Source organism: Phyllobates terribilis, unplaced genomic scaffold (assembly GCF_046119375.1).
Source record: "Phyllobates terribilis strain yellow unplaced genomic scaffold, ASM4611937v1 Scaffold_11__3_contigs__length_659146591, whole genome shotgun sequence".
Taxonomy (NCBI): Eukaryota; Metazoa; Chordata; class Amphibia; order Anura; family Dendrobatidae; genus Phyllobates; species Phyllobates terribilis.
The window spans coordinates 190070734-190098434 of NW_027362771.1; the positions used below are offsets into that span (position 1 = coordinate 190070734).

The 27701-nt window shown below is 40.6% G+C and overlaps 1 protein-coding gene across 5 annotated transcripts in view; it reads right to left on the minus strand.

Annotated features, from left to right (window-relative positions):
* ST7 (suppression of tumorigenicity 7) overlaps positions 1 to 27701 on the minus strand; it is a 124064-nt gene continuing 96363 nt past the window's right edge. For 2 of the 5 annotated variants that reach the window (XM_073651907.1, XM_073651910.1), the window contains exons 8-15: positions 27404 to 27501; positions 24939 to 25053; positions 23848 to 23920; positions 22146 to 22248; positions 20748 to 20898; positions 1669 to 1761; positions 610 to 749; positions 5 to 472 (exon numbers count right to left, since the gene is read on the minus strand). In XM_073651907.1, the coding sequence (XP_073508008.1) occupies positions 377 to 472; positions 610 to 749; positions 1669 to 1761; positions 20748 to 20898; positions 22146 to 22248; positions 23848 to 23920; positions 24939 to 25053; positions 27404 to 27501 (869 nt within the window). In that variant the 3' untranslated portion in view covers positions 5 to 376. Of the gene's footprint in view, positions 473 to 609; positions 750 to 1668; positions 1762 to 20747; positions 20899 to 22145; positions 22249 to 23847; positions 23921 to 24938; positions 25054 to 27403; positions 27502 to 27701 lie in introns of all 5 variants that reach the window. The other 3 variants (XM_073651911.1, XM_073651909.1, XM_073651908.1) reach the window with 3 other exon arrangements.

The following is a 27701-nucleotide window of genomic DNA, read 5'->3' on the forward strand; positions in this document are numbered from 1 at the left end:
AAAACAAAACACATTTTTCCGGTCTTGTTCTGGCTTCATTTCTTACTACTTTTTCCTTCCATACAAACAGCAGCTGATTCCCAAACTGTATTAGTATAAATCATGTAGTTGTTGATTACTAAAATGCCCGGGTAGCTAGAAATGGATACAGTAGAGGCAGGTGGTGAACGTTCTGCTGCCATACACAAAACTTTATTTTAAAGAATTGTTGTTTTTTTTCTGAAGGTAAAATATAATGAAACAATGGTTTTCCCCCATTTACAACAAACAGTTTGTATATGAGAACGGACAGTCTATTCATGAATAGTTCTTTTTCATTTCATGCTTTGTCGCTGGCAGCCGTGATGTTGTGTTAATGGTTAATGCTGCAGAATCCTCAAATTCGTGTGAGTTGGTGCCACAAGCTGGACGGGAGGATGCTTTCCACTTTCTCCATAACAAAGTTTAAAGGTGCAAACAATGTGCTCAGGAACTATGGAAGACAAAGAAGATCTGATCACCCAGACTCCCTACACATTACATTATGTAGACAGAACATTTAAATAGTGTTTGCTTGACCGGAAATTATTGAGAACGTTCTTGCTAACACAGTAGGAAGTGGATACTTACCGCTTTTGCAAATACTCCCATAAGCTCTGGGAACTGATGTGTAAGAAGAGCCAACATGGCTGTGAAGGAGCACAACCCGGCTGTGAAGAGTATGAAGAAAGGAAGTTCTTTCTTTGGATATACTGAGACTTCATGAAATGCTGGAAGTGAAGATGAATAGTTAGTGCTTGAGATCAGTGCAGACAGCATGCTGCCATCACTGCGGGCGTAAAGGTGGCGCTGTATAACATTATAGTCTGACATACTGATGTATACGCATGCCCTGTCTGCTCCCGCTGCATGGAGCAGAAAATTACTAATAGCCTTACAGGAAAGAGAAAAAAAAAACATGTGGATTTATAGTCAATTTCAGCCTCTAACACAGATAGTATAAACGAAGTGTAAAGTGCTCCTTAAAGGGAATCCGTCAGCAGGTTTTTGCAATGTAATCGGAAGACAGCGTGAGGTAGGGGTTAAAACACAGGTTTCAGCTATGCTCTGTGTTGTTTATTTGCAAGGATTATGTTAGCACCAGGAGCTTATCATTGCTGGGACACAGCAGTGCATGCCTCCTGGTCCGACTCCGCCCCCTTCTGTGATAAGCAGCTCAGGGTTTATAGACATTGTATATACAGAACCTGGTGTGGGCGGGGTTAGCTTTCAAAGCTCTGCTGCATTGCTAAATCTAACAACTGTCAAAATGGCTGCACCGAGTAAACTACCGTAAGTGATACATCATTGGATTCAGCTGCTCTTTGCCTACATCATGCTGCTCTCAGATGAGGTAGCAAAAAACCTGCTGACAGATTCCCTTTACGTTTCATTCAGATGTCAGTCATTTTTCATGTACTTTTTTTTGCGTACAAATGTCAAGGTTTTTATTGGGAATCAGAGTTTTATTAGTCTTCAAAAAATGGAATTTAATTGAGTGCTGGATTCCAAGAACTGTGTATAAAACATATTTGACGCTTCGGCGTCACTGACCTTCATCAGATATACACATTTCAGTATACATACTACTCCTGAACTTATATGTCAGGACAAGTTCAGCTAAGTGTCTGTAGAAAACAATGTACTTACACGGAAGCAATTCTCTGTCGGCAGTTTCTGTGCAAATGGGGTATGGGTAAAAAAGGTGACCCTTTTCCAGTGGATATGGGATCATTCTGAATGCTGTAAAGACAAGGCACATACATTTTAAAGATCTATAATAATACAGAATGTTAACATAATTAAATAGTGGTTGCTTCCTGCAATTTAGCTGTTAAACATTGTGATGAAGCAGAGCTGTCCTGCTCTGTACACTGCTTAGATCTGACCGCTACCGGAAACAGCTCATCGATGGGGGCATCAGGGGTAGGCTCCCCTCCAATCGGATATTGATGACAATTGTAGTGTAAAACCTTTTAAGTTTGACTGCGTTTTAGAAAACTTTGGATGTGTCAGAAGTTTTAATTAGTGAGGGAGACTGCAGAGACCTCACCAGTCGCTAAAAAAGAAGAAGGGACAGATGTGCTCAGCCGTTCTTCAGTCTCACAGGAAAGAATTGATCAGTGGAGCACTTCTGCCCCTTCTATTTAGAAATTGTGGAGTCTCATTTAAGTTTTTACCTTGACAAAAAATTTTAAGACATGCACTTATTCTTTCAATATCCAACAACAACCTCCCAGACACGTACACAAGTTATTTGAGAAGAATATACGAGAGAATAGTTTGGCCACATGTAGGTCCTGTTCACAAATAGTCAGTATATGGTAGGACCAAGAAACCTTACAGTGCAACATACAGTACAGACCAAAAGTTTGGACACACCTTCTCATTTAAAGAAATTTCTGTATTTTCATGACTATGAAAATTGTACATTCACACTGAAGGCATCAAAACTATAATTCCACATGTGTTAATTCATATACTTAACAAAAAAGTGTGAAAACTGAAAATATGTCTTATATTCTAGGTTCTTCAAAGTAGCCACCTTTTGCTTTGATGACTGCTTTGCACACTCTTGGCATTCTCTTGATGAGCTTCAAGAGGTAGTCACCAGAAATGGTCTTCCAACAATCTTGAAGGAGTTCCCAGAGATGCTTAGCACTTGTTGGCCCTTTTGCCTTCACTCTGCGGTCCAGCTCACCCCAAACCATCTCGATTGGGTTCAGGTCTGGTGACTGTGGAGGCCAGGTCATCTGGCGTAGCACCCCATCACTCTCCCTATTGGTCAAATAGCCCTTACACAGCCTGGAGGTGTGTTTGGGGTCATTGTCCTGTTGATAAATAAATGATGGTCCAACTAAACGCAAACCGGATGGAATAGCATGCCGCTGCAAGATGCTGTGGTAGCCATGCTGGTTCAGTATGCCTTCAATTTTGATTAAATCCCCAACAGTGTCACCAGTAAAGCACCCCCACACCATCACACCTCCTCCTCCATGCTTCACGGTGGGAACCAGGCATATAGAGTCCATCAGTTCACCTTTTCTGCGTCGTACAAAGACACGGTGGTTGGAACCAAAGATCTCAAATTTGTACTCATCAGACCAAAGCACAGATTTCCACTGGTCTAATGTCCATTCCTTGTGTTCTTTAGCCCAAACAAGTGTCTTCTGCTTGTTGCCTGTCCTTAGCAGTGGTTTCCTAGCTGCTATTTTACCATGAAGGCCTGCTGCACAAAGTCTCCTCTTAAAAAGTTGTTGAAGAGATGAGTCTGCTGCTAGAACTCTAGAGACCAGGTCAATGCCACACAATCTGAGCTGCTGTTAACCTGAGATTTCTGAGGCTGGTGACTCGGATAAACTTATCCTCAGAAGCAGAGGTGACTCTGTCTTCCTTTCCTGGGGCGGTCCCCATGTGAGCCAGTTTCTTTGTAGCGCTTGATGGTTTTTGCAACTGCACTTGGGGACACTTTCAAAGTTTTCCCAATTTTTCGGACTGACTGACCTCCATTTCTTAAAGTAATGATGGCCACTCGTTTTTCTTTACTTAGCTGCTTTTTTTCTTGCCATAATACAAATTCTAACAGTCTATTCAGTAGGACTATCAGCTGTGTATCCACCAGACTTCTGCTCAACACAACTGATGGTCCCAACCCCATTTATAAGGCAATAAATCCCACTTATTAAACCTGACAGGGCACACATGTGAAGTGAAAGCGATTTGCGGTGACTACCTCTTGAAGCTCATCAAGAGAATGCCAAGAGTGTGCAAAGCAGTCATCAAAGCAAAAGGTGACTACTTTGAAGAACCTAGAATATAAGACATATTTTCAGTTGTTTCACACTTTTTTGTTAAGTATATAATTCCACATGTGTTAATTCCTAGTTTTGATGCCTTCAGTGTGAATGTACAATTTTCATAGTCCTGAAAATACAGAAAAATCTTTAAATGAGAAGGTGTGTCCAAACTTTTGGTCTCTACTGTACATAGCGGCAAACCTAGAAGAAAATCAGTTTATTTCCACCTACAGACACAGGAATTCACACTACTAGTCCCAGGACTGAACTTTGATGTGCATATTACCACATTGTCTGTCAACATGCAGATTTGTTTTAGCCACAAGATGTAACAAGACTATAAACCTTGATTCATAGGGAGAGTCAGGGTCTCGCTAACAGATGGCATTTATTTTGGTACATAAATCATGGCCGTCTGAAATGTATTTAGGAAATAAAACCAGCGTGTAGTAGGATTTGATCAGTTACAGCTGAATAATTTAACACAGACTGTAGGTTAGTGTCCTGCATATTTGATATCTAATGTAACAAGAGCTGGGATATCTTCAGAGTGATTCTACTTTTATCAATTTTACAAGAAATCCCCATGGCCTTCAAAGTCGCATTGTTCCACTTTAATATTTCAGCAGTTGTAAGTGGTGGGAGAACCGCTGTCGTCTGAGTGATGTTCTCACAAGAATCATTCTTCAAGATTACATCACATGAACACAATTGGAAGACAGTCACAAGTCGTTCCTACCATTGTCAGATCAAATTTTCACACTAGTATGAATTATTTCTTCAGAACATTGCACTCCTAAAGATTTCATATGAAAATGTGAATATAGATTAGAGAATAAAGGAAAAATGCTATATAGATAGGTCTCAAAAGTTTCCTGTGCATGATGGAGGCTGTGTTTATCACACTTCTTACCAAAATGAATAGTAAAATAGATTAGAGACTTCAGATATTGTTGTGTAATGATGAGAACATATGTGAGTGATTTTACTGATGTCTCAAATACAGTTGCAAAAAAAGTCAATCTTTTGGAACTACATGAATTTCCGCACTGATCCTAATAACACAGCAATAGCCATATTGTCCCTGTATTTTATTGAGCACATTCAGTAAACATTCTCAGTGCAGGGTGAGAAACTAAGCGATGCCTTGCACTTCATAACATGTATATCCTCCTTTAGCATCCATCACCTCCACCAAACATTTCCTGTGACTGCTATTAAAATTTCACAATGTTGAGAAAGTGATTTTCAGGGTAGAATGGTCTAAAATTCAATTAGCTCATCAATAATTCTGGCATGCCTTGCATACGCAGCCATCTTTAGGGCATGCCTGAGCATTTCGATGCTTTTAAAAGGCCAAATACTGACCTTTCAAACTGAAGTAAATCAATTCAAGAATAGTACAAAATAATGTGTGTGCTTTGGGTTAATGTCTTTTTGACATGTATCCATGTTTTTTAATGATCCGCTGCCCGTAAATTCCTTGCTCCCTAGATAATCACAAGGTGTCTGGGCCTTGAGGCACCAAAGCAGCCCCAAACCATAATGCTTCTTCCACTATGCTTCACATTTGGAATGAGGCTGGGTGATGTTGTGCATTTGTGCAATATATTAAAAATCCTGTGCTTGCCTTGGTCTATCTGGATCTTCTGCAGTGACTCTAGGGTTCTTTCTAACCCCCTTTTAGATTGTTTGAGTTCTTGGAGTGATCTTAACAGGGTGCAAACTCCTAGGGAGAATAGACAAGCTTTATACAAATGGAGAAAATTCAGGACTATTAGCCCAACTCTGGATTCATGTACACCCAGGTAAAAAACGTTTAGCAATATTTTCGTAGCCTTTTCAAGCTTAAAAGGGTTTGTACACTACTAGCAACACCTTCCCAATCTGAATGTTTGTGAAAATAAAAAATACCTATACTCTGCTCCGGTGCCATTCTAGCAGTGTCGGCACTCGTGAGGTTATGTCACATGAGCCCTGCGCCCAAATCAGCATTGGAGTCACTGCTCCCGCCTTCGGATAAATCTAACATCAACAGGAAATGAGAGCAGCCGCAGCCCTGACTTCCTGTTGTTCAATTCATCCAAAAGCAGGGACAATGAAGCCGCTCTGATTGGGCGCAGGGCTTGTGTGACGCAACACCCGCATGCGAGTTCCGGGTACGTGAGTGCAAACATCACTGCAATGGAGCCAACACTGGAAGGTAGTAGGAGTTTTTATTTTCATGGAAGCAAACATTCGATTGAGAAGGAGTTGTCCTAGTGGTGGACAACCCCTTTAAACACATCTTGATGTCGTGTCTTCTAAAAGTGGTTTGCCTTAAGACACTGTTTAAATAGACGAAAAGAACAGATTTGTTAGTAACCAGTCATTGTGTGCCTTTATTGAATAGAAAAAACACCTCTCCAAATTGATTTCCTTAATTAGCTCTTGGCAAGTGAATGTTTTCTCAATGAGCTCTATAAAACATAATGTACCTACACTAATAGACATGAGCAGTACAACAAGTTTGTGAGCCAACTAAACAGACTTGGATAACAAATCAGGTCATAAATTTATTAGTAATCAATACAGAAATCCAGGTAACTTCACAGGGTTCACATACGTTTCCTTACAACTCTATACGCCTAGGTAGAACATAAAACCTCTATACAAAAAGGTAGGATGACAATTTGTGCATATATATTTTAAATACAAGACAATGAAGTATACGGTATGTTAAGAGCTATAAATGAAATACACTGTACATAAACCTTAATGCAAGGAGCTTAAAATGTACTGAGAAGAAATGAATATTAATAATGCACAATTTCCTTGGCGTGTATACAAGTAATACTATAATAATGCAAGATAAATACCATTTGGTTTACACTCTGTAATAAAAGATCTATAAGGCTACTTGAGAATCTGTACACCATAACTGTGTAGAAGTTGTCGCACAGGTTTCCTGTTTCTGATGATGGATTATGGCTGAGGTACATGGTTTATATTTATGTAAATGATGGCTGAAAAGGTTAAGGAAATAATTATACCTGATTTCCTTTAAATTCTCAAAAGAACGAACCTACACCAACAAGGAATCAAAATGGGATGCGCTCCTTGTGGGCAAAGAGCCATATGCAAATAGGAAACAAAGACGGCTATAATGTTCCCTTTAATAAATTGGAATTTACAGTAAAGCATTAAAATAATTGGACCTTTTTATAGGAGGACATGGAGACTGTAGAGTAACAGCCGCATTAACATTATTCATCCATTTCAGAACATATCAATTTTCATGTGCCCATATCACTATTAGCATAGTACTTGGTGTACGAATAATACATTCTTCACAATGACCAATGAAAGGATACAGGGCGGATATTAGTGAGGAAGACTGAACTAGGAGCACAGAGAATAGCGGGGTACAAGGAGTGGAATAGATGTACGCTGACCGTTTTGCTTTTTTACGTCATCTACAATCTGCAGCGTAATTAACACAGATGAGGATAATTCTGTATTACAGAAAGATTTGCGGAAGCTGGAGGAGGTTTGGGCAGGAAAGTGAAACATGAAGTTTAACCTGTTCATAACCAGAGCAAAATTAAACTTTTTAAAAAAGTTGACATTTTGTTTTAGTCTACAGCAAAATGTTTTGATTCTCTTTTTGGTGAAACATATGGGGTTTTCTAACTACACTTAATTTGATGGGATCTTTGTTAATCTTGTGTAGACAGGTGTACATTATGTGATGCATGATATTGCAATAGCACAATGAACAGAAACCCCATTACAGCTTTACATTTACTTTCCGCCATTAGACAAGGGTTTTGTCCATGTATGATACTTCAAGTACAGATTTTTTTAATAGGATGCACAAAAGCAGGTAGGGAAATGGTGATCAGAATAAAATTAGTTGGTAATAGCGCAGTACATTCTGCGTGACAGGTACACGTTATTACCATGATCAAGGATATGTAAAAATCAAACAGCACAGGGAAACCCTTTGATGAAATAATCTATGGCCATAATGTTCTCTAGCAACTGCCCGAATGCAGCACGAGAAGTTTCTGCATTTGAGAAAATAGCACCCTAGAAAGGTAAATGTAGTGTTTCATGTATTGCAATCCATGTTTATCTGTGCCCGTTTTGTTGCATCGTATAATATTAAAACACCTGGGGTTATTTAACTCGAGATATATCAAATGTTTTTTTCATAAATACCCTTATGTCATGGTTTCAGGACTACATGTAGGTATCTAATACACAAGAGCATTGCAACTATCGACCTCGGTTTTGTTGTGACAGGACTTGTTGATCGACTTATAAAATATATGAAATTCTTGAATGCTCATCTTTTCGACACAAAGCTGCACAGGGTGCAACAATCATGGGTTCCTCCAAAAGGACGAAAATAATATTTTATAGCTTTCTCCATGTCCTCCTTAAAGTAAAAAGTAATTAAGAAATAGCTAAAAAGGTATTGTCAAGACAAGTATAAGGCAAGGAAAGTCTCAAACAGTTGTGGGGGTTTTGTTTTACATATCCGCCCAGTTTACATCACTACCTACAGGGACCAGAAGAATCATTTATTTGACCCTCATTCTATCAGATTACAGTGATGCCAACTTCTGTAAACCAAGACTGAGCGATAACCACTTAAGATGCGTGTAAAAAGAATGAGAAGCAAACAAAAATGGAGCATGTGAATGGAGCCAGGATTCATCGTGCACACTGCTCCTCCATTCATTCTTAAGGTAACCATTGGAGCTAGAGTGCTGGGCTCGTCTGGTCTTTCGCTCCGCTCATTGATATAGGAATGCCAAAGTCCAAAGTGCGCATGATCGCACACCGCTCAAGTCACATAGAATTTCAGGATTGGTGGGATTCACAGCAGTCAAGCCCCAGTGATTGGGAAGTTATACTCCATGCGTAGGATGGGAGATACTTCAGAATACCATTTTAAGAAACTATAGATCAATATCTTAGTATCTGCAGTAAGCCTAGGTGCTGTGGAAACCAGGAGGTGGCCATTTTTACACCTAGTTCTAAAGAGATTTCATACACTCATAAGATTTTGCAAACTTACAGATTGGAAAAAGTTTACCCCAATGCACAAACCACTGATACTTGCAGAGACCCGTAAATGTCAACAACTAAATGCCTCAAGAAAGGAGTCATTATATGGGCTATAGGCAATTATAGGCATGTCTATGTGTCATTGACCAGGACAACCCATGACTGTATTATGGCACAACATAAGATATACACTGTCCTGCACAACGGCATATGAAGAAATTGCAAAAAATAGAGGTGTCCTTTATTTAAGGTCTAAACTATTTATGACTGATAGGTGGGTGTAACACAACCAATTCTGCCAAAATGAGAACCCCTTCACCCCTGGGTGGTCGAACAATACTAGGCTGTGGAGGTGACGTGACCACAAAAAGAGGCAGCTGACACACATCAGCACCAACACGCCCGTCCAAAAACAGCTCCATCTCAGCCAATCTTGTTTGGCAGCCGGTTTTGCACACACTCCTGGACAACGAATACAGAAAGTAATGCATTGTGGAACATGTAGTTCCATTGAGGATTGTATCTAATAATCCTGGAAGACTAGTTTAACTGAAATACGAGCAGGGAATTTCAGTCACGAGTTGTAGAATTGAAAATACCACAGTTCAGTATAAGATAATACACATTTGTACTTTCAGCTTTGGCAGAAAGGGTCGTAAAAAGAACAATCTTATATGTTTCTATAGCGTAAAAGATCAGTGCTTAAAATGTCATCAGCTGGGTCTGGTTCAGGCGTAAAACAATCAGCCAGACACAAGTGATGCATGTACACCAGCCAAAAAAGTCTTAAAAAGGGAAAACTACACATTTCTCATGTACACACACACACACGTCTGCTTATTCTGAAAGATTAAATGACACCATTTCTGGTCATAATAGGACTAGTATTCTGCATTTTTCCCTCATTTTTCTACCTCTAATTTGCAATTGATTGTGAGCTGGTGGGTGGAGGATAGCTGCTTTGATGTCTCCCATACACTAACAGCAGAAATTATTTTTCTGTGTGTTTAATTTGGCAGCACACAGACCGAAGCATGGAGGAAATTATACCGGGCAGTGCAGCTGTGAATCCAGCACTGGAGTGATAAAGCCATCCATGCTGCATCTTCTCTAGCTAATTATTTCTGCCTGTGTCAGCGCCTCTCCTAGCTCTTCACACTCCTACCCGCTATATAGGCTTCAACATGCTGTATAACCGGATACCTTGGCACATCACTGTCAGTCTTGTGCTGAGCAAAATAGATTTAAGCAGTTTTTCAGAGAAGACAGAGTTCAGCAGGCAGAAAAGAGATGAAGACATGGCTCATGAGTGGAGAAAGAAGCATATTTCTCTGATGAGATAGAATACAAATTCTTATATTCATCTTTACGATTCTTTTAAGCAAACTATATGGAAAGTACAGCTTCCATTTAACCCCTTCCTGAACTAAGTCTTAAGAGTACACAAGGTCCCTGTGCATGGAGCAGGCTCAGGAGGAGAGGCCACACCATACCAGGCAGATGCTGGCTATAATTTATAGCAAGCATCTGCCTGTGACTAAAGTGGCCAGAGCGCCCTATGATTGGTGTAGTTTATCCACTTAAAAGCTGCTGCAAAACGACGTTGACGCTGGTTTCTACTGTCACTGGCTTCAACAGGTTCTACTATCACAGGGAGCAGATTGGGATGTCCTGAAAGTGGGAGCTCAGCACCGCCATCTTGGTCCTTCTATAAAACCCAGCCTTTGGGTGGACTTCATAGAAGAATGTCTTTCACTATATACACTGCAATACTTTTTACAAGTGATCAGACAGACAATCACAAGTTCAAGTCCCTCAGTCAGACTAAAATATAAAAAACAAACAAACAAAAAAAAAAAAAAAAAAACACAATTAAAAAAATAAATAAATAATGTACATAAAAAATTCAAATCATCCCCCTTCCTCAAAAAAACAAAAAAAACACCATAAAATTTATATTTTGATTGCTATCGCTATGTCCGTAAAAGTCCAAATACAATTAATTCCGCCAATAAGTAAATGGCATAAAAAATTAAAAATAAATAAATAAAAACACCAAAATTGCAGACTTCAATCAACATAACATTGCAAAAAAATGCAATATGAAGTGACGAAATCGTAAAGGGATACTGATAAAAATGTGAACTCGCCATGCAAAATACAAGCCCTTATACAACTCGATCAACGTAAAAGTGAATTGTTCATGGGCCTCAGAAAACTGCAACAGAACTGAATTTTACGACTACGACTGATTTTTTTCACCACTTGTATGATTTTATTTAAGTTTGGCATTACTGTAGTCAGTAACCTGAAGATTCAAGCTTCCAAGTAATTTTTACTGCACAATGAAGGCCATAAAAAATTAATTATATATATATATATATATATATATATATATATATATATATATATATATATATATATATATATATATATATATATATATATATATATATACACATACACACACACACATACATATACACATACACAGTACAGACCAAAAGTTTGGACACACCTTCTCATTTAAAGATTTTTCTGTATTTTCATGACTATGAAAATTGTACATTCACACTGAAGGAATTAACACATGTGGAATTATATACTTAACAAAAAAGTGTGAAACAACTGAAAATATGTCTTATATTCTAGGTTCTTCAAAGTAGCCACCTTTTGCTTTGATGACTGCTTTGCACACTCTTGGCATTCTCTTGATGAGCTTCAAGAGGTAGTCACCGGAAATGGTCTTCCAACAATCTTGAAGGAGTTCCCAGAGAAGCTTAGCACTTGTTGGCCCTTTTGCCTTCACTCTGTGGTCCAGCTCACCCCAAACCATCTAGATTGGCTTCAGGTCTGGTGACTGTGGAGGCCAGGTCATCTGGCGTAGCACCCCATCACTCTCCTTCTTGGTCAAATAGCCCTTACACAGCCTGGAGGCGTGTTTGGGGTCATTGTCCTGTTGAAAAATAAATTATGGTCCAACTAAACGCAGACCGGATGGAATAGCATGCTGCTGCAAGATGCTGTGGTAGCCATGCTGGTTCAGTATGCCTTCAATTTTGAATAAATCCCCAACAGTGTCACCAGCAAAGCACCCCCACACCATCACACCTCCTCCTCCATGCTTCACGGTGGGAACCAGGCATGTAGAGTCCATCCGTTCACCTTTTCTGCGTCGCACAAAGACACGGTGGTTGGAACCAAAGATCTCAAATTTGGACTCATCAGACCAAAGCACAGATTTCCACTGGTCTAATGTCCATTCCTTGTGTTCTTTAGCCCAAACAAGTCTCTTCTGCTTGTTGCCGGTCCTTAGCAGTGGTTTCCTAGCAGCTATTTTACCATGAAGGAAGGCTGCACAAAGTCTCCTCTTAACAGTTGTTGAAGAGATGTGTCTGCTGCTAGAACTCTGTGTGGCATTGACCTGGTCTCTAATCTGAGCTGCTGTTAACCTGCGATTTCTGAGGCTGGTGACTCAGATAAACTTATCCTCAGAAGCAGAGGTGTCTCTTGGTCTTCCTTTCCTGGGGCGGTCCTCATGTGAGCCAGTTTCTTTGTAGCGCTTGATGATTTTTGCAACTGCACTTGGAGACACTTTCAAAGTTTTCCCAATTTTTAACTGACCTTCATTTCTTAAAGTAATGATGGCCACTCGTTTTTCTTTACTTAGAATTTGTATTATGGCAAGAAAAAAGCAGCTAACAGTCTATTCAGTAGGACTATCAGCTGTGTATCCACCAGACTTCTGCACAGCACAACTGATGGTCCCAACCCCATTTATAAGGCAAGAAATCCCACTTATTAAACCTGACAGGGCACACCTGTGAAGTGAAAACCATTTCCGGTGACTACCTCTTGAAGCTCATCAAGAGAATGCCAAGAGTGTGCAAAGCAGTCATCAAAGCAAAAGGTGGCTACTTTGAAGAGCCTAGAATATAAGACATATTTTCAGTTGTTTCACACTTTTTTGTTAAGTATATAATTCCACATGTGTTAATTCATAGTTTTGATGCCTTCAGTGTGAATGTACAATTTTCATAGTTATGAAAATACAGAAAAATCTTTAAAATGAGAAGGTGTGTCCAAACTTTTGGTCTGCACTGTATATATATATATATATATATATATATATATATATATATATATATATATATATATATATATATATATATATATATATATATATATATATATATATATATATATATATATATACACATACATACATACACACACACACACATATATATATATATATATTACTTTTTTGCACATTTTCTGTACACTTGGAATTTTTGTTTACCCGTTTTCCACTACATTGATAGGTAAAATAATGATGCCAGTCAAAACTACAAGTCTTTTGGCAAAAAATTCTTAATATGGTTATGATTCGCAAAAAAAAAAAAAAACACTCCAGGAAGAAGGGGAGAAAAACAATCAATAAGAACAAATAAAGGAAAAAATTGCCTGTCTAGAAAGGGGTTAGATGCAATCTCTGTACATTAGTACATACATTGGAATTCTAACTGAAAATGCTCAAACAAAAATATTAAGGGGGTCTTCTAGTTTAGACGCCCGATTTTTATGCTATTTTTGCAAATTTTTTGTGGAAAAAGTATAAGGATTTTGGGGATAGCGTTTTTTTTACTATATATTTAAGCGTCTGAAGTGTGCTTACAAATTTTTATATCACGAAAAGAGTATACACAAGTACTGTAAAAATTCAGTGAAGTGGGCAAGGAAATAAATATGGTGAACAGTGGCCATGATCCCGGCTGTTGTACTGGTCTGAAACAAAAAAACAACAATTCTTAATTCTGATTGTCGCCATCTCCGGTAGCAGACTTCAAAATTAAAAAAAAAAAAAAGTCGTAATGCTGAAAATTGAGTATCAATTTTTGGCACACTTGGAGGCCTGTCAAAAATTGCAAAAAAAAAAAGAAGATTTCGACTTGATTCCGGTACAGGAGATAGGCACTTATATACTGAAAATGTGTGCACAGCCCGACTCAATTAACCAACTGGTTCTAGTGATATCATGGCCACGAATTTGAAAAAAGTGGTTTAGAGAAAAACGCATTAAAGTTTCTCCTACTGATTATACAGAGAAACATTTACTCCCGATCAATCAGCTATTCCAGGACCATAGTGATCCTTCCTCATGCTCAGAAAAGTCCTGCAGAGCTGTTCTCTTTTCTGTGATGAGATCTGTCGTCTCGGACGGAGTCAGACAAATGCCGCTCTGAGCGACTTAAACGAGCCTTGTCCCGAGTGTGCGCGTACGTCTCCACTTGCTGTCCAACATTCATTACCATCACGTCTATTACTTTAAGAATTGGCGTAAATCCCTCATTAAAGATAATTAATGCAAAAAATGTAGCTTTGTTCACAATCTTTGCACCTGAATGAGGATGTTTTGGAGCAAAAGTCTAAATGAGAGTGGAGCGATTCATTGTTATTTTTAGTTTTTACTCCAACACAACGTTCCAGTAAATAATCATCCTATTAGATCTCTGATCAGTGTGAGCTGATTACTGAGACCACGGTCCCACTATCAGTATTTGGTCAGTATTTTTTCTCAGGAGTGGGAGCCAAAACCAGGTGAGGAACAATCAGAGAAAAGGTATAATAGAAACAAGTCACCAATTCTGCATTTATCACCCACTCCGGAGAAAAAATACTGACCAAATACTGACCGAATACTGATAGTATTATGACCCTTAGGCCACAGCCCCCTAAGAACAGTGTTTTAAAATGCCGCCCAAAAATGGGCAGGTTAATCAAAAAGCTCAGAGAGCATACATGCACACAAGGCTGACGGTATGCTCCATTGTGCCCTGCGCGGTCCAAGCACGGAGCGCGTGCTGGAGATCGCTCCCTATAAAGGTGCTATAACTTTAGATCAGCAAAACGATTTGACTCGATTCAAAATATTATTCTCCACACTAAATACATGAAAAAGAAAAAAAAACATTTAGATTTTTCCAAGCCTCTCGACTAGAAGACCCCCTATACTATTATTGTGATCTGGAATAGCAGAATACACACAACTGCTGTTACATCGTAATATATGGGAACTTACAAAGATTTGTTTCTGCAAAGCAACTGCGGCAATAAAGGGATCAAGGTTTCTCAAGGTATGGACCAGGAATTCAACGTGCATATTTGCCATGGATTTTCTCATATTTAATTATATTATTTATTCAGAAATCAGGTCATAATGGGCAGTCTAACAAGCACGCCACAATTCAGTCTACCTAAAGGAGAGATGCCTCAGGGACAATACATGGAATACACCTGCAATCAGCCGGCCTCTCAGGAGAGGCACAATTACACTGACTCGATAAAGAACATGACACACTACAGGAGAACACAAAACAAATATTACCATTTAATTACTATATAATTACTTTATGGTATCTGTATCGGTAATTCTACCTGGCAGGTCAGAAAGCACATGTATTGTATATGTACAACTGCCCTCTGCTGGTGAAGTCTGCAAACTGCAAGGAAATCACGCTGTGCAGTGCCGAACCAGTAACGTCTGCAAGTAACATGGCTTACTAAACGCCCCACGTCCTGCCGGCCTTGGTCTTCCAATGAAAGCAACACTTATGCCACTTCCAAAGCCGCAGACTAGATGTAGCCAATTGGTACATTGGCTATTCTTGGTATTCTGCCAAGAGCACAAAGCAGTGGCCAGAAACATAAATTAGAAGTATAGATTACTTGGAGAGATTTTCAGATCAGAAGAAAATAATGAAAAGTTAAGTAGTAGAATAGTAATGTCCTAAGTTACCCAGACATGCAATTATGGGGAAGGAATAAGAGGTAGCACAAACAGTTCTTATTACTTTCTGGGGAATACAGTCACATTTCACATTAGGTTAGAAATATGGCAGAATATTTCCATCTAGATTTTTCTTTGGAGCGCAGAGAAAACCCATTTTATGGATTTTTCAGGACTGACAGAACATTTTTCTAGGCAAACAATGAGTATTTGGCGTTATTGATGCGGCTTAATTTTGTTGTGCTAAAAACACATCATCCTCCAGTTCCAGCAAAGTGGACGGGATTTATAGAAAGCTCAGGCCCACTGTGCGTTTTTTGTAATCTGCAACATCTCAATTTCTCTGGCGGTAAATGAGTTTTATTTGTGGATCCTCCCCATGGACTTAAAGGAGATGAGGCCAATCCGAAGATCAAGCAAAAAGCATACGCTTTCTTAATGTATCTCTGCAGCAGAAACGCACTGAAAGAATGAAATCTGCACATGCCTCCATCAATAAACTTTTACTAAAGCTAAATAATTGGGAGTAACAAAAACAAAAGTTGTTTTATTTAAATCAGGACATACCAAAAGGAGATGCAGTGGAAAAAAAAACAAATCTGTATCCTCAAAAATGCACCAAATACTCATGGTGAGGATTTGTTCTTCTTTTATTTAAAAACAGGTTGTTCACTACAATGTGTAGTGGGCAGATCGATTTATACCTTGTGTTTCCAAATGTGCTTGTGAGGGGCACTATCGCTGCCCGCTCATTCCCATCACGCGATCCCCCCGGCTGCAATAGCGCCGCTCACAAGCACATTTGGAAACGCAAGGTATAAATCGATCTGCCCACTACACATTGTAGTGAACAACCTCTTTAGGCTATGTGCACACGATGCAGAAATGAAGCAGAAAATTTCTGCAGCATTTCTGCATCTCCACGGCAGAAAAACGCATGCAGATTGACAAGCGCTTTCCAGGCGATAGCATCACTTGGAAAGTGCTTGACAACTAGGTCACACTATATAAATCCATGCAAACAGCATGGATTTATACAGTGTGACCGTAAAAATAAAATAAAGCTATACTCACCCCCGATGCCCGGCGTGGCTGCAGCGCTCGTTCCTGTCTGGTTCCCGGCTGCCGACATATCGCGAGACACAGCGGTGAAGGGCCTGCGGTCACATGACTGCATGCCGGCATCGCTGAAGGACCTTCGGTGACGTCACAGAGAAGCCTTCGGAAAGGCGAGTATAAACTTTATTTGTTATTTTATTCTTTTTTTTACAGTTTCTATGGTACCCAGGTCTGGATGAGAGTCTCCTCTCCTCCAGAACTGGGTACCATAAGCACATTGACACGCATATAGAATCTGCTTGTCAAATGTACTGACACGCATTCTATGCGTCTCAATGCAAGTCAATGGCGGCCATTCCGCCGCGCTTCCGCAAAATTAAATGACATGCTGCGGATTTTTGTACGCAGCATAAACGCTGCGGAAAAATCCGCAGCATGTGCATAGAACATGCGGAATCCCCTTGGGGACCATGGGGTGCGGATTACCTAGCGTTTCACAAGCGTTTATGCTGCGGAAATTCCGCAGCATAAACGCTTGAAAAACGCTACGTGGGCACACAACCTCAAAGTTACATTATCATTTTGATGGCCTTAAAAGTAAGCCTAGCACCATTGCGGCCTCATTTATGTGGGTCCCTAACTAAAAGGGAGACCTTTCATGATGAACCCTGACAACACAGCACCCCAGCTACAGCCATGCACCTAGGATACGGCCCTCGGGTTTCTCCAATCTTATGTTACACCTTGCACAGAGAATGCTATGGAAGGAGGCTTAAGCAGACAAAGCTCTATTGTATGATTACTGGGGTGTCTTACAGAACGAATACTTAGAATACGTATGTATGCTAATAGAGTGACTGCCTGGACCCGTATTCATCATTTACTTTCCTGATTGATATTTTTGTTATGTTTTTCATTTTTATAATAAAAGAACTACAGCTATTGGCAATACATCAAAATTCAGACTATGGAAAAGAATGAAGAATTCAGGTATTTTACACAGGGCTTCCTCTGGCCGCACCACGTTATTTTACGTTAAACTGGTTAACCAGCTTCACTTTAAATTTGTTCACTCATGCACCATTTACCAGCAAAACTTGCTAAGAAATTGTTCCATAAATGTAATTTTTGCTTTAAATGCATCAGCAAATTGTAGTTTACATGTCTTTTTATGGTCAGACATGAAAACCAAGAGTTTGAATTACATGCAGTAAGGTACATTACCTGGAATTGCAGGTAAGGAGAGAGTGAGATAATAGATTTATATAGGGGAACTGCTACTCACATTTATTTAAGAGCTCAAGGTAGCTTCCTACACTAGCTGGTCTTGTAGAACGATAGCACGCGAGATGACAGTCGTCCGCATGAAAGGAGCTATGGTTTATATTGACTACATAATACTTTCCATTACAGAAATGACTAGGAAGTGAAGATTAATGATGTTTGACACTTGACAGGATTTCACAGATGAGCTCCATTATCAATTTCCCCTACTGAGGGACGATTTACCCTTATAACCAGGGGTGAACATACCGCCGGTGCAACTGGGGCCCTTGTCGGGTGGCTAATGTTGAGGGCAATCTGGCCTGCTTCTCGGAGCCCCAGGCTCCAGGGGGCCCATGGCCAGATTGCCCTCATCATATGCTGCGGTGGGCAGGGAGCTATCCCTCCAGCTCCACTGCTGACAGGAGGAAAATGGCAGCGGAGCTGAGGGATCCATCCTCTGCTTCCTGCCCGGCACTTGCTCCCTGGCACAGATGCATGCAGCTTGATGACGTCATCATGCAGCGCGCGCCGGAGTCAGGGAGAAAGTCGCTGGCAACTAGGAGGATGCTGCCGCAAACGGAGACAGCGCAATGACGGGGCTGCCGCGGACGGAGACAGCGCAATGACGGGGCTGCCGCGGACGGAGACAGCGCAATGACGGGGCTGCCGCGGACGGAGACAGCGCAATGACGGGGCTGCCACTTTGCTTGTACTGTAAAGCCTTGCATATTTTCCGTGTGCACATACCCTTGCAGTTAATTGGGGAGAGTCACAGACTGAATAATTTATATTATTGGCTGGTGGAGATTATAGTTAATGGTGGGCACAGTGCTACTCATCACTTTATATTTTGATTACTAAGTGGCTAATAGTATATTAATGGGGGAGGGTACATATCTATTCAGGGGTGCAGTGCGGGGGAGACATGTATGTGTACAATATATGTGACCTTGTTATTTTCAAGGCTGGAGATCATCGTGACAAGACGAGTTGTGGCCGGGAGATGTCGACATGAAGGTCTGACCAGATGGAGAAGAAGCAGCAGAAACAGACTCTGATCAGACGAGACGTCAGCGGTAAGTGCCTGGATGTAAATATTATTCTGTATCTGCACTTTGTGACTTGGAGTGATAATGTTATCTGTAAAATCCCTAAAGCCCCCGTCTCACATAGCGAGATCGCTGCCGTGTCACGGTTTTGGTGACGCAACAGCGACCTCACCAGCGATGTCGCTATGTGTGACACTTTGCAGCGATCAGGCCCCTGCTGTGAGGTCGCTGATCGCTGCAAAGTGTCCCGGACCATTTTTTGGTTGTTGCGGTCCCGCTGGTCAGCACACATCGCTGTGTGACCAGCGGGAGCAGCGATCAGGCTGGTAACCATGATAAACATCGGGTTACTAGGGGCACACGCGCACTTAGTAACCCGCTGTTTATCATGGTTACGAGCCTGCTAAAGTGAGCGGTAACCTCCCGCTCACCGTAGCAGAGTGGTAACCATGATAAACAACGGGTTACTAGGTGCGCGTGTGCCCCTAGTAACCCGATGTTTATCATGGTTACCAGCCTGCTCCTGCTTCAGCAGGCTGGTAACCAGGAGCAGGACATCGTGGAAAGATTCTTTCCACGATGTTGCTGCTCCCCTGATGGTTGGTGAGCCTGCCTGTTTGACATCTCACCAGCGACCACATAGTGACGCAGCAACGATCCCTGACAGGTCGTATCGTTGTCGGAATCGTTGCAGCGTCGCTAAGTGTGACGGGGCCTTAAGGCTGCATTCTCACATTTGTGTGAAATGTCCGTGTGCTGCCAGATTTTTTATGAGATGGTCCACGGACTCGTAGAGTTTTATAGATCCATTCACACATCCATGATCTGAGAATGAGATCTGTGACGGTCAGAGAATGTCCTGTTCTGATCGGATTTTGAGGATTAGAATAGGACATGCTCAATGTGTCTGTAAAAGCGGGCAGCACACCGACACTGCACACAGATACAGGAATGTAGCCTTATGTATAGCACAGTCCCTTCGTATATAGTGTACTCACTTATGTATCGCACCATCCTTAGTTATATAGTTTCATCTTTTATTATGTATAACACCCTCTCTAGCTATATATGATGCCGTCTCTTATTATATCGCTTTCTCTGCTGTTATGTACAGTGCTGTCCCTTACATAGCGTATTGTTGTTATTTTTGTCAGTCACAGCTCCCTCTGTTATTACATAGTCGTCTCTTGTTAGATGTAAAATGACTGCTGATGGAGCAGCCGGTGACCAGAAGACCAGTCCATCAGCTCCTCCATCAGAAAAGAAGCTTTACCATGCTCCATCAGCAGTCATTGCATTATATATCTAACAAGAGAAGACGCTATGTAATAAAGAACAGGGCGCTATACATAATCCAATATGTAAGGGACGGTGCTGTACATAATGAGAGGACACTGTGTAACAAGGGACGGCAATATACATAATAAAGGAGGCTATGTAAGAGGTATATATGTGTGTATGGCTATATATACATCTGTAGCTTTGTCGCCATAAAAGGTGGGGGGCCCAGACACATTTCTTGCACAGGGGCCCCAAGCAGTCAGTGTCCGCCCCTGCTTATAACGCATGTAATCGTTGGCAGATTTTGGTTCAGCCACCAACACAGATCGTCATCTATCCATATTGTGATGCTTCACAGACACAACGTACAGTTTTCTTTATGCCATGAACTACAGGCCAATCGGATTTAGAAAAGAATAATATACTTACTCCCTTCCCACGTACAATGTAAGAGATTTAAAGCTCCCTCGACCCTTTTCCAGTGTTGAAGGTGAAAGAAAGCATATGCTATTGCTTCACTGTCTCCCCTCTTCAGAATGTGTTCTGGGGGCAGTATTAAACTTTTCATTTCAAGAAGGTACTAAGAAACAACATAAAAAAATACAAGTAAATAAAAAGCTCTGTAAGAGGTATTCGTTACATTAGCGATGAATGAAAACCAAGAAGGTATCTGTACTCTATATTTGCATCATAAGTTGACCATAAATTTGCAAAAAAATTGTTCTTACTATATGTGAATTTTGTTTCAAATCTGCAACATCTAAAAAGACATGATGTGGATCTGAAAATCTGCAGCATGCCCTTAAATCTGCTCATTGTGAATGAGGTTTCCGCACCCAAAATCTGAATCAAATCTGTCATTTTCTAGACAGAATAATTTTGATGGTAAAACAGTCATGTCATCAGCACAATCAACAGGCTCAGAAAAGCCAGTTTAAAGGCGGCCATCAATATGGCTGCAGGTGGAAGTACTTGTCATCTTGCTCCAAGGGCACAGTCGGACAGTCGTATAAATCTGACCAATATCGGAATACAGTGCTCGGACTGGCCGGCGGCCCCAAGCACAACAGCTGCAGTCCAAATCATAAGGATGTCTGACTGAGCCCTAAGAAGTTCACACAAATCCTAATCTTAGAGAGAGTGGGAAAAAGCATCCTATGCTAAGTGATTATAGGCAGGGCATCATGGCTTCCTAAGGGTAAAAGGGTTCTAAGTTTGGTTCAACAGAACTGTGAGAAATAACTTATTAAAGCTGTGGCAAAAATGTATCAATAATAGATAACTTTTTGGCTGGTTCTAGAGGGCAGTAATGCTATAAACTGACTGTCAGGCTATGTTCACACATGTTGGGTTTTTCAGCGGTTTTTGCTGCAGATTTTTATGCAAATTTTCAGCTGCGTTTTGCAGTACTAGCAAAGTCTATGAGAAACCAGAATTCTCTGATCACACGTCTTTTATTATTGCGTATTTTGTGCCTTGGTTGGGTTTTTGGAAAATAGAGCATGTCACTTCTTTCAGCGTTTTCACCCATAGGAAGTAATGTGAAGCGAAAAAAAACACACCAAAATTTACATCAGTATTTTTGATGGCAAAATAGAATGGGGTTCTTTTTTCACAGAACTTTATGTACATTCATAAATTAGAGACAGAAGGACAGTGGAAAAAAAATGCTGAAAAGTGCATAAAAAACGCAGCAAAACCTGTGTTTTTGACGCAGCTGATTTCCTGCAGATTTGAGAGACCGAAAGGCTATGTTCACACATGTTGAGTTTAAGTCTCAATCTATTATGACATTAAAGCCATTATGGTCCATACTGATGTACGTACTTTTGGCACATGTGGATTAAACTCCACCGCTCTATGAATCGCTTCTACAGCATTCATTTCTGCTGTGCTGAGCCCTCGCCGTGACGCGGCTTCTGGGGAGAATCTGGAAAGAACAAAGACAGGCATCACCAATGAAGAGAAACCTCTGTGCAACAAAATAACACTGGGTCTAATGTACAGTTGTATTTCTAGGTTTAGGCACGTTCTAAACTCTATTTCCCCCTGTGAGAATCAGTACAATGTATACATTCTGGTCATTTCATGGAATGACTCCTAGCACTTTCTTCAGAATGATGCTCAATGCAGCTGGAGTGGGTAGGTCTATTATGCCCTGCTCTCGCGGGTCACTATATGCCCATGTTACCGGCACAGAAGTCGCTATAGAATATAGGAAAGAAACCAGACCATGCAATCTCTTCCTCACCTCACACCTCACGGCTAACTCCAGAGCTGTACTTGGCAGGCAGACACCACAGGGAAAGCTGTGACAATCATTCCCCTGCCCTCCCAAGCTGGAGTCGCTGTGTAGGGAGGAAAGATGTTGCAGGTACTGGTCGATCTACAGGACAAAAAGAATGAAAACAAAAATTACTTGCACTTCTCCAAGTGCACACATTGAACAGCATGCTGCCTCACAAGACTGGCTGTGCCTCCCCTACGCCTAAGAGTAGCTGCTGTTTATAGCTTTATTCCCTGGCATTATCCATTCCTTGGATTATCTCAACTACAGCAACATCGGAGTAAACTGTTAATTAATAAAGCATGAACATGTTAATTATCTTACCTCCTGGCTTAGCAAAAATAATAATGTAAAAATAAGACTGCCATTTCATCAGAATATTAGGATTTGTTACAAAGCTACTGCAGCGGGATCCCTCAGGATTGCACTGGGGGGATTTGCTGCTATCTATATCCAGTCTATAGAAGCCATACAATAATGCCCCCATGCTGAACACAGTCACTCAGACCACTATACAAGTGTGCTGCAAACTCTGTAGAATATACTCAGGACTTTTCTTTTTAAGAATTATAAGTTGATCTATGTAGGTTTTCATTCTCTACTAAAAAGGGGGATAGTTTAGTATTTTTTTTTCCCTAATTGGTCCTGGTGCTGCTGATCATAGAGCGTCAGCTCAAAGAGGCAACCATAAAAACATAAACTAGCAGTGTACGGTTAAAGGTAACCTGTCATGTTCAGAAATGCCATTTACTTGCAGCTATAGTGTTAATTTGCATTAAAAGCATGCCTACCTGACCTACTAGATCAGCAGCTACAGGGAGAAAATTAACTAATATCCTCCCTGCAGCCATTCGCTTTCAGTCATTGGGGCGGTGCATGAAGTGGTTAGTCACGGCTCACTATATATTGAGCTTGGCTGTAATCACTCCCTGGCACACGAGCAGGTGCCAGTGCAGGAAGCGACTATAAACGCTTCTTACATTGTCCCGATGACTGGAAACGAGCAGCCGCAGGGAGAATATAACTTTGTTTTCCCCCTGTAGCCACTGCTCCAGTAAGCCTGCCAGACATTATTTTAACACCATTTATGTGCAGTTAAATAGCGTTTCCAGATATGACAGGTTCATTTAATGCATGGGGATATAGGAAGAATATTTTTCTGTTACCAAGAAATTTTCTGTCCAGTACAGGGGGATCAGTGACGTCCTGCAGAAAACAACTGTGACAATGTGTGACACTTACTTGTCTGATACTGCTCGTGCTTTTAGCAATGCAGCTGTGTAACATATTGTGGCAGATTTAGGTAAACTTATATCTGGAAGCAAAAAAGAAATTCAAGAATAATTAGAAAGTTAGCAAGTCTAGTACCATATACATGCCAGGGTTCACAATCCTCAAAATTAAATCGGAGTCTGTGTGCAAGAGTGTGGTCAATATATAAAACACTAGATTGGGTGAAAATACATTCAATAAATGGTCATTGGTCCATTGAGAAAAACTACATGAAACGCAGTGTGTAAAACAGAGCAATATATACATGGTAGTTTTATTAAAGCGAAACAGTCATGGATTTCGAATGCTTAGTCATACCTCTCTAAACGTTCCTGCTAAAATGACCCATTTCACTATGCTGGATATCAAAAAGAAAAAAGACAAGAACACTGAGGCACCCACGAAACATGATGGAGTCACAGCAAATATATTCCTTGATAATGAGACAAGTTAGCTCTAAAGTTTAGGAATGTTTTTGCTCATAATATGTAATTTTAGATAGGATACAAGTCATTTAATTTTTCTTCTCTCCTTCCACATGTCAGTATACTCCTAATTAATTCTGTTGTATTGGTTTGTAAATCAATTGTGGGTGGATACTCATGATGGCTCACCATGCTCTCTTAGCACTCGAAACGCGTAGGTCACATGCTAGGTTTTTCGAGCATTCAAATAAATGATGTTTTTAATAATATTTTTCACTTGTTTTGCTAAAGAAATTTTTTTTTGCAGTAGCTAGACTTTTTGCCTTTTTCCTCTCCATATGTAAAGTCAATGTTATGTGTATCTAGCCGGAAGTCAAGTAAAGAAGAATGGTTATAGTCAGGACACGGACTCGTCACCACTCCATGACCGCCCACATGTCTATTGGTGAATGGTGCTCATGGTTAATACTTTCTATTTATCCAGTATAGTAAAAACAGGCCATTTTAACAGGGGTAAGTATCCAAATACAAATATCTAAAAGGAAAAACATTTTTTTTCTGCGACTTTCTGTATGGTGAGAATTTAAGACGTAAAACCATGGTGCACGACAATATAAGCAGGGGACATGAACTCACCATCGTACTTTGCTAAAACTGCTTGTACGTCTGCATATGCCTGGAGCTCGAGTAAAGCTTCTAACAAGTTCTCATGAATATTGAACATACTCAGCAGTGGGAACTCCTTCATTAACTAGAAGAAATCAGAACCAGCAAACACAACCGCTTTAGTGATACACACGGAGGAGAACCCCATAGATCAGAGGCATCAAGATACTGAAGTCACTTAGAATGATGATGATGAACATATATCTTAGAAAATACAGATAATTACTGCATTTATAATTAATAGCCTCCTATTTTATTTTTATCATACTATCACTATAGATTTGATAAAGAGATACATCAATGCAGCTCATGGAATACACACTGGTTCCTAGGTTCAGTTTTAAAGAATACTGCAGGTCATTCAACATCAGGCGAAACGCTGTGGCTTTTGTCATATATTGAAGCCACAGATCTGGTATAAAAAGTTACTGGTTTTTAAAAAAAAAAAAAAAAAAAAAAAAAGGCAGGGCACGAATGCCTTTTTTTTTAAATCTGAATTTCGTTAATAAAAATCTAACAAAGAAACAGAGTCCAGACATTACAATGTCCAACAAGGTCACATATTTTCAATTACAGCGCATCGCCTCCCCCTCTCCTTTCCCACCTCCCTTATAAAAACATCAACAGCAAATACTCAGAAGTACATCCTCCTTTCGGATCATCGTCTCTCCACCCATAGTGTCCACAATGCATTGAACATTTTTTCCATTTTTCTTTTGGCATAAATACCTTTTTCCATATTTACAATAAAGTCTGATTGTCTAAAAATTTCTTGCATCGTTGGCAGTTCTTCATCTATCCAATGCCTGGCTATTAATTTATGTGCAATGTATAACAACCTAGCTATCGCCAATTTGAACGGATTTTGAATCTGGATCTCCTCCACATAACCTAAAATACAAACCACAGGATCCCTCTCAATTCTACAGTCATACACTCCCTCTATAGTGTTAATAACCACTGTCCAGTATGAGTCCAGTCTGGAGCACTGCCACAACATATGTAAGATCCCGGCCCCATCAGCCTGACAACGAGGGCATCCAGACGTCGGTCTCAGTCCTGCCCTATATAGTCTTTCAGGGGTCCTGTATACTCTATGAAGCACATATATTTGTGAGAGTCTACCTGGCTCACTCAGTGACAATTGGGGTATGTATTCCATAATCGCCTCCCACTTATCCTCTATCGGTCCCAATTAGTCTTCCCACTTTCCTTTAGCCTTAATCGGGTAATTGATTAAAAAGGTGTGCATTAAGTCCTTATAAATACCTGACATAACTCCCTTTGTTCCCACACACACAGTCCACCAATATGTCTTTTTGGACCCTCATAGAAACAAACAGTCTTACCCTGCGCTATGTAAGAGCGTGTGCCCACGATGCGTTTTTTAAGTGTTTCCGCAGCGGCAAAAACGCTGCAGAAATGCTTAAAAAAGGCATGGTAGAAGGTCTGCCATGTTCCCCAATAATAATCCGCATGTGCTGTGCACATGCTGCGGAAATTTCCGCTGCGGGTTATCATTGCAGAAAAATCCGCAGCACAACCAATTATTTTGCGGAAGCGCTGCGTTTTCGCCGCCATTGACTTTCATTGGAACGCTTGGATTCCGCTCACTGGATCTGTACATGTGGAATCCAAACGTTTCAATGTGCAGATGGTACCTGGGTGTGGAGGACAGGAGACTCTCCTCCGGACCTGGGTACCATAGAACCTGTAAAAAAAGAATAAAATAAAAAAATAAATATTATATTTACCTTCTGATGGCCCCCGCTGCACTCGTCTTCACTTGCCGGCAACTCGCGGTGGACTGAAGGACCTGCGCTGACATCATAGTCATGTGACAGCAGGTCCTTCAGTGTAGTGTACCGCAAGCTGCCGGCAAGCCAGGACGGAGCAAAGCAAGACTCCGGGGGCCATCAGAAGGCAAGTGTAGATTTTTTTATTTTTTACCATTCTTTTACGGTCACACTATATAAATCCATGCCGGTTGCATGGATTTATATAGTGTGACCAAGTTGTCAAGCATTTTCCAAGTGATGCTAAAATCGATTGGAATGCGCTTGTCAACCCGCATGCGGAAATGCAAGTGAAGAACGCTTCACTTCCGCATGTCCCTGGCAGGAAAACGCATGTACAATCCGCATGTACAATCCGCATGCGTTTTTTCTGCCAGGGAGATGCAGAAACGCTCAGGAAAAAATCCGGAGCATTTCTGCATCGTGGGCACATAGCCTAAGAGTGACAGAACTGTGCATACTGGAATCTACAGATCTCAGATAACTCATTCCTCCTGTAGTTTCTCAAAAGTCACTAGTCCTCGCGAGTCCACTAATGCCTTTTTTATATTTAAGTGTATATAAAGGCAAATGTTCTTTAGCCACAAAACACAGGCTAATGGAATGATCCCATCAAAGTCTTGACATCATCACACTTACATCTCTCATCATCTTAACAGCTTCCCTTGTTCTTCCGAGCTTCCGTGCACACATAGCTAGTCTTCTTTTAATGTACACCACCACATTAGTGTCTCGTCCTGAAACAATAAAAGTGGAACTCAGACGTATATACCAAGCCCATGTTCAAGGAGGTAAATATAGCTTTATTTCTTTACAGTTATTTGCAAGACTAGATCAAATGTGAAGAAATGGCACACAGGGCGTAACACTGCTCGGAGCCCCTGGGTATCTAGGATCACTTACAGCTTAGGCCTGGGAAGGTACAGTTTATTATTAA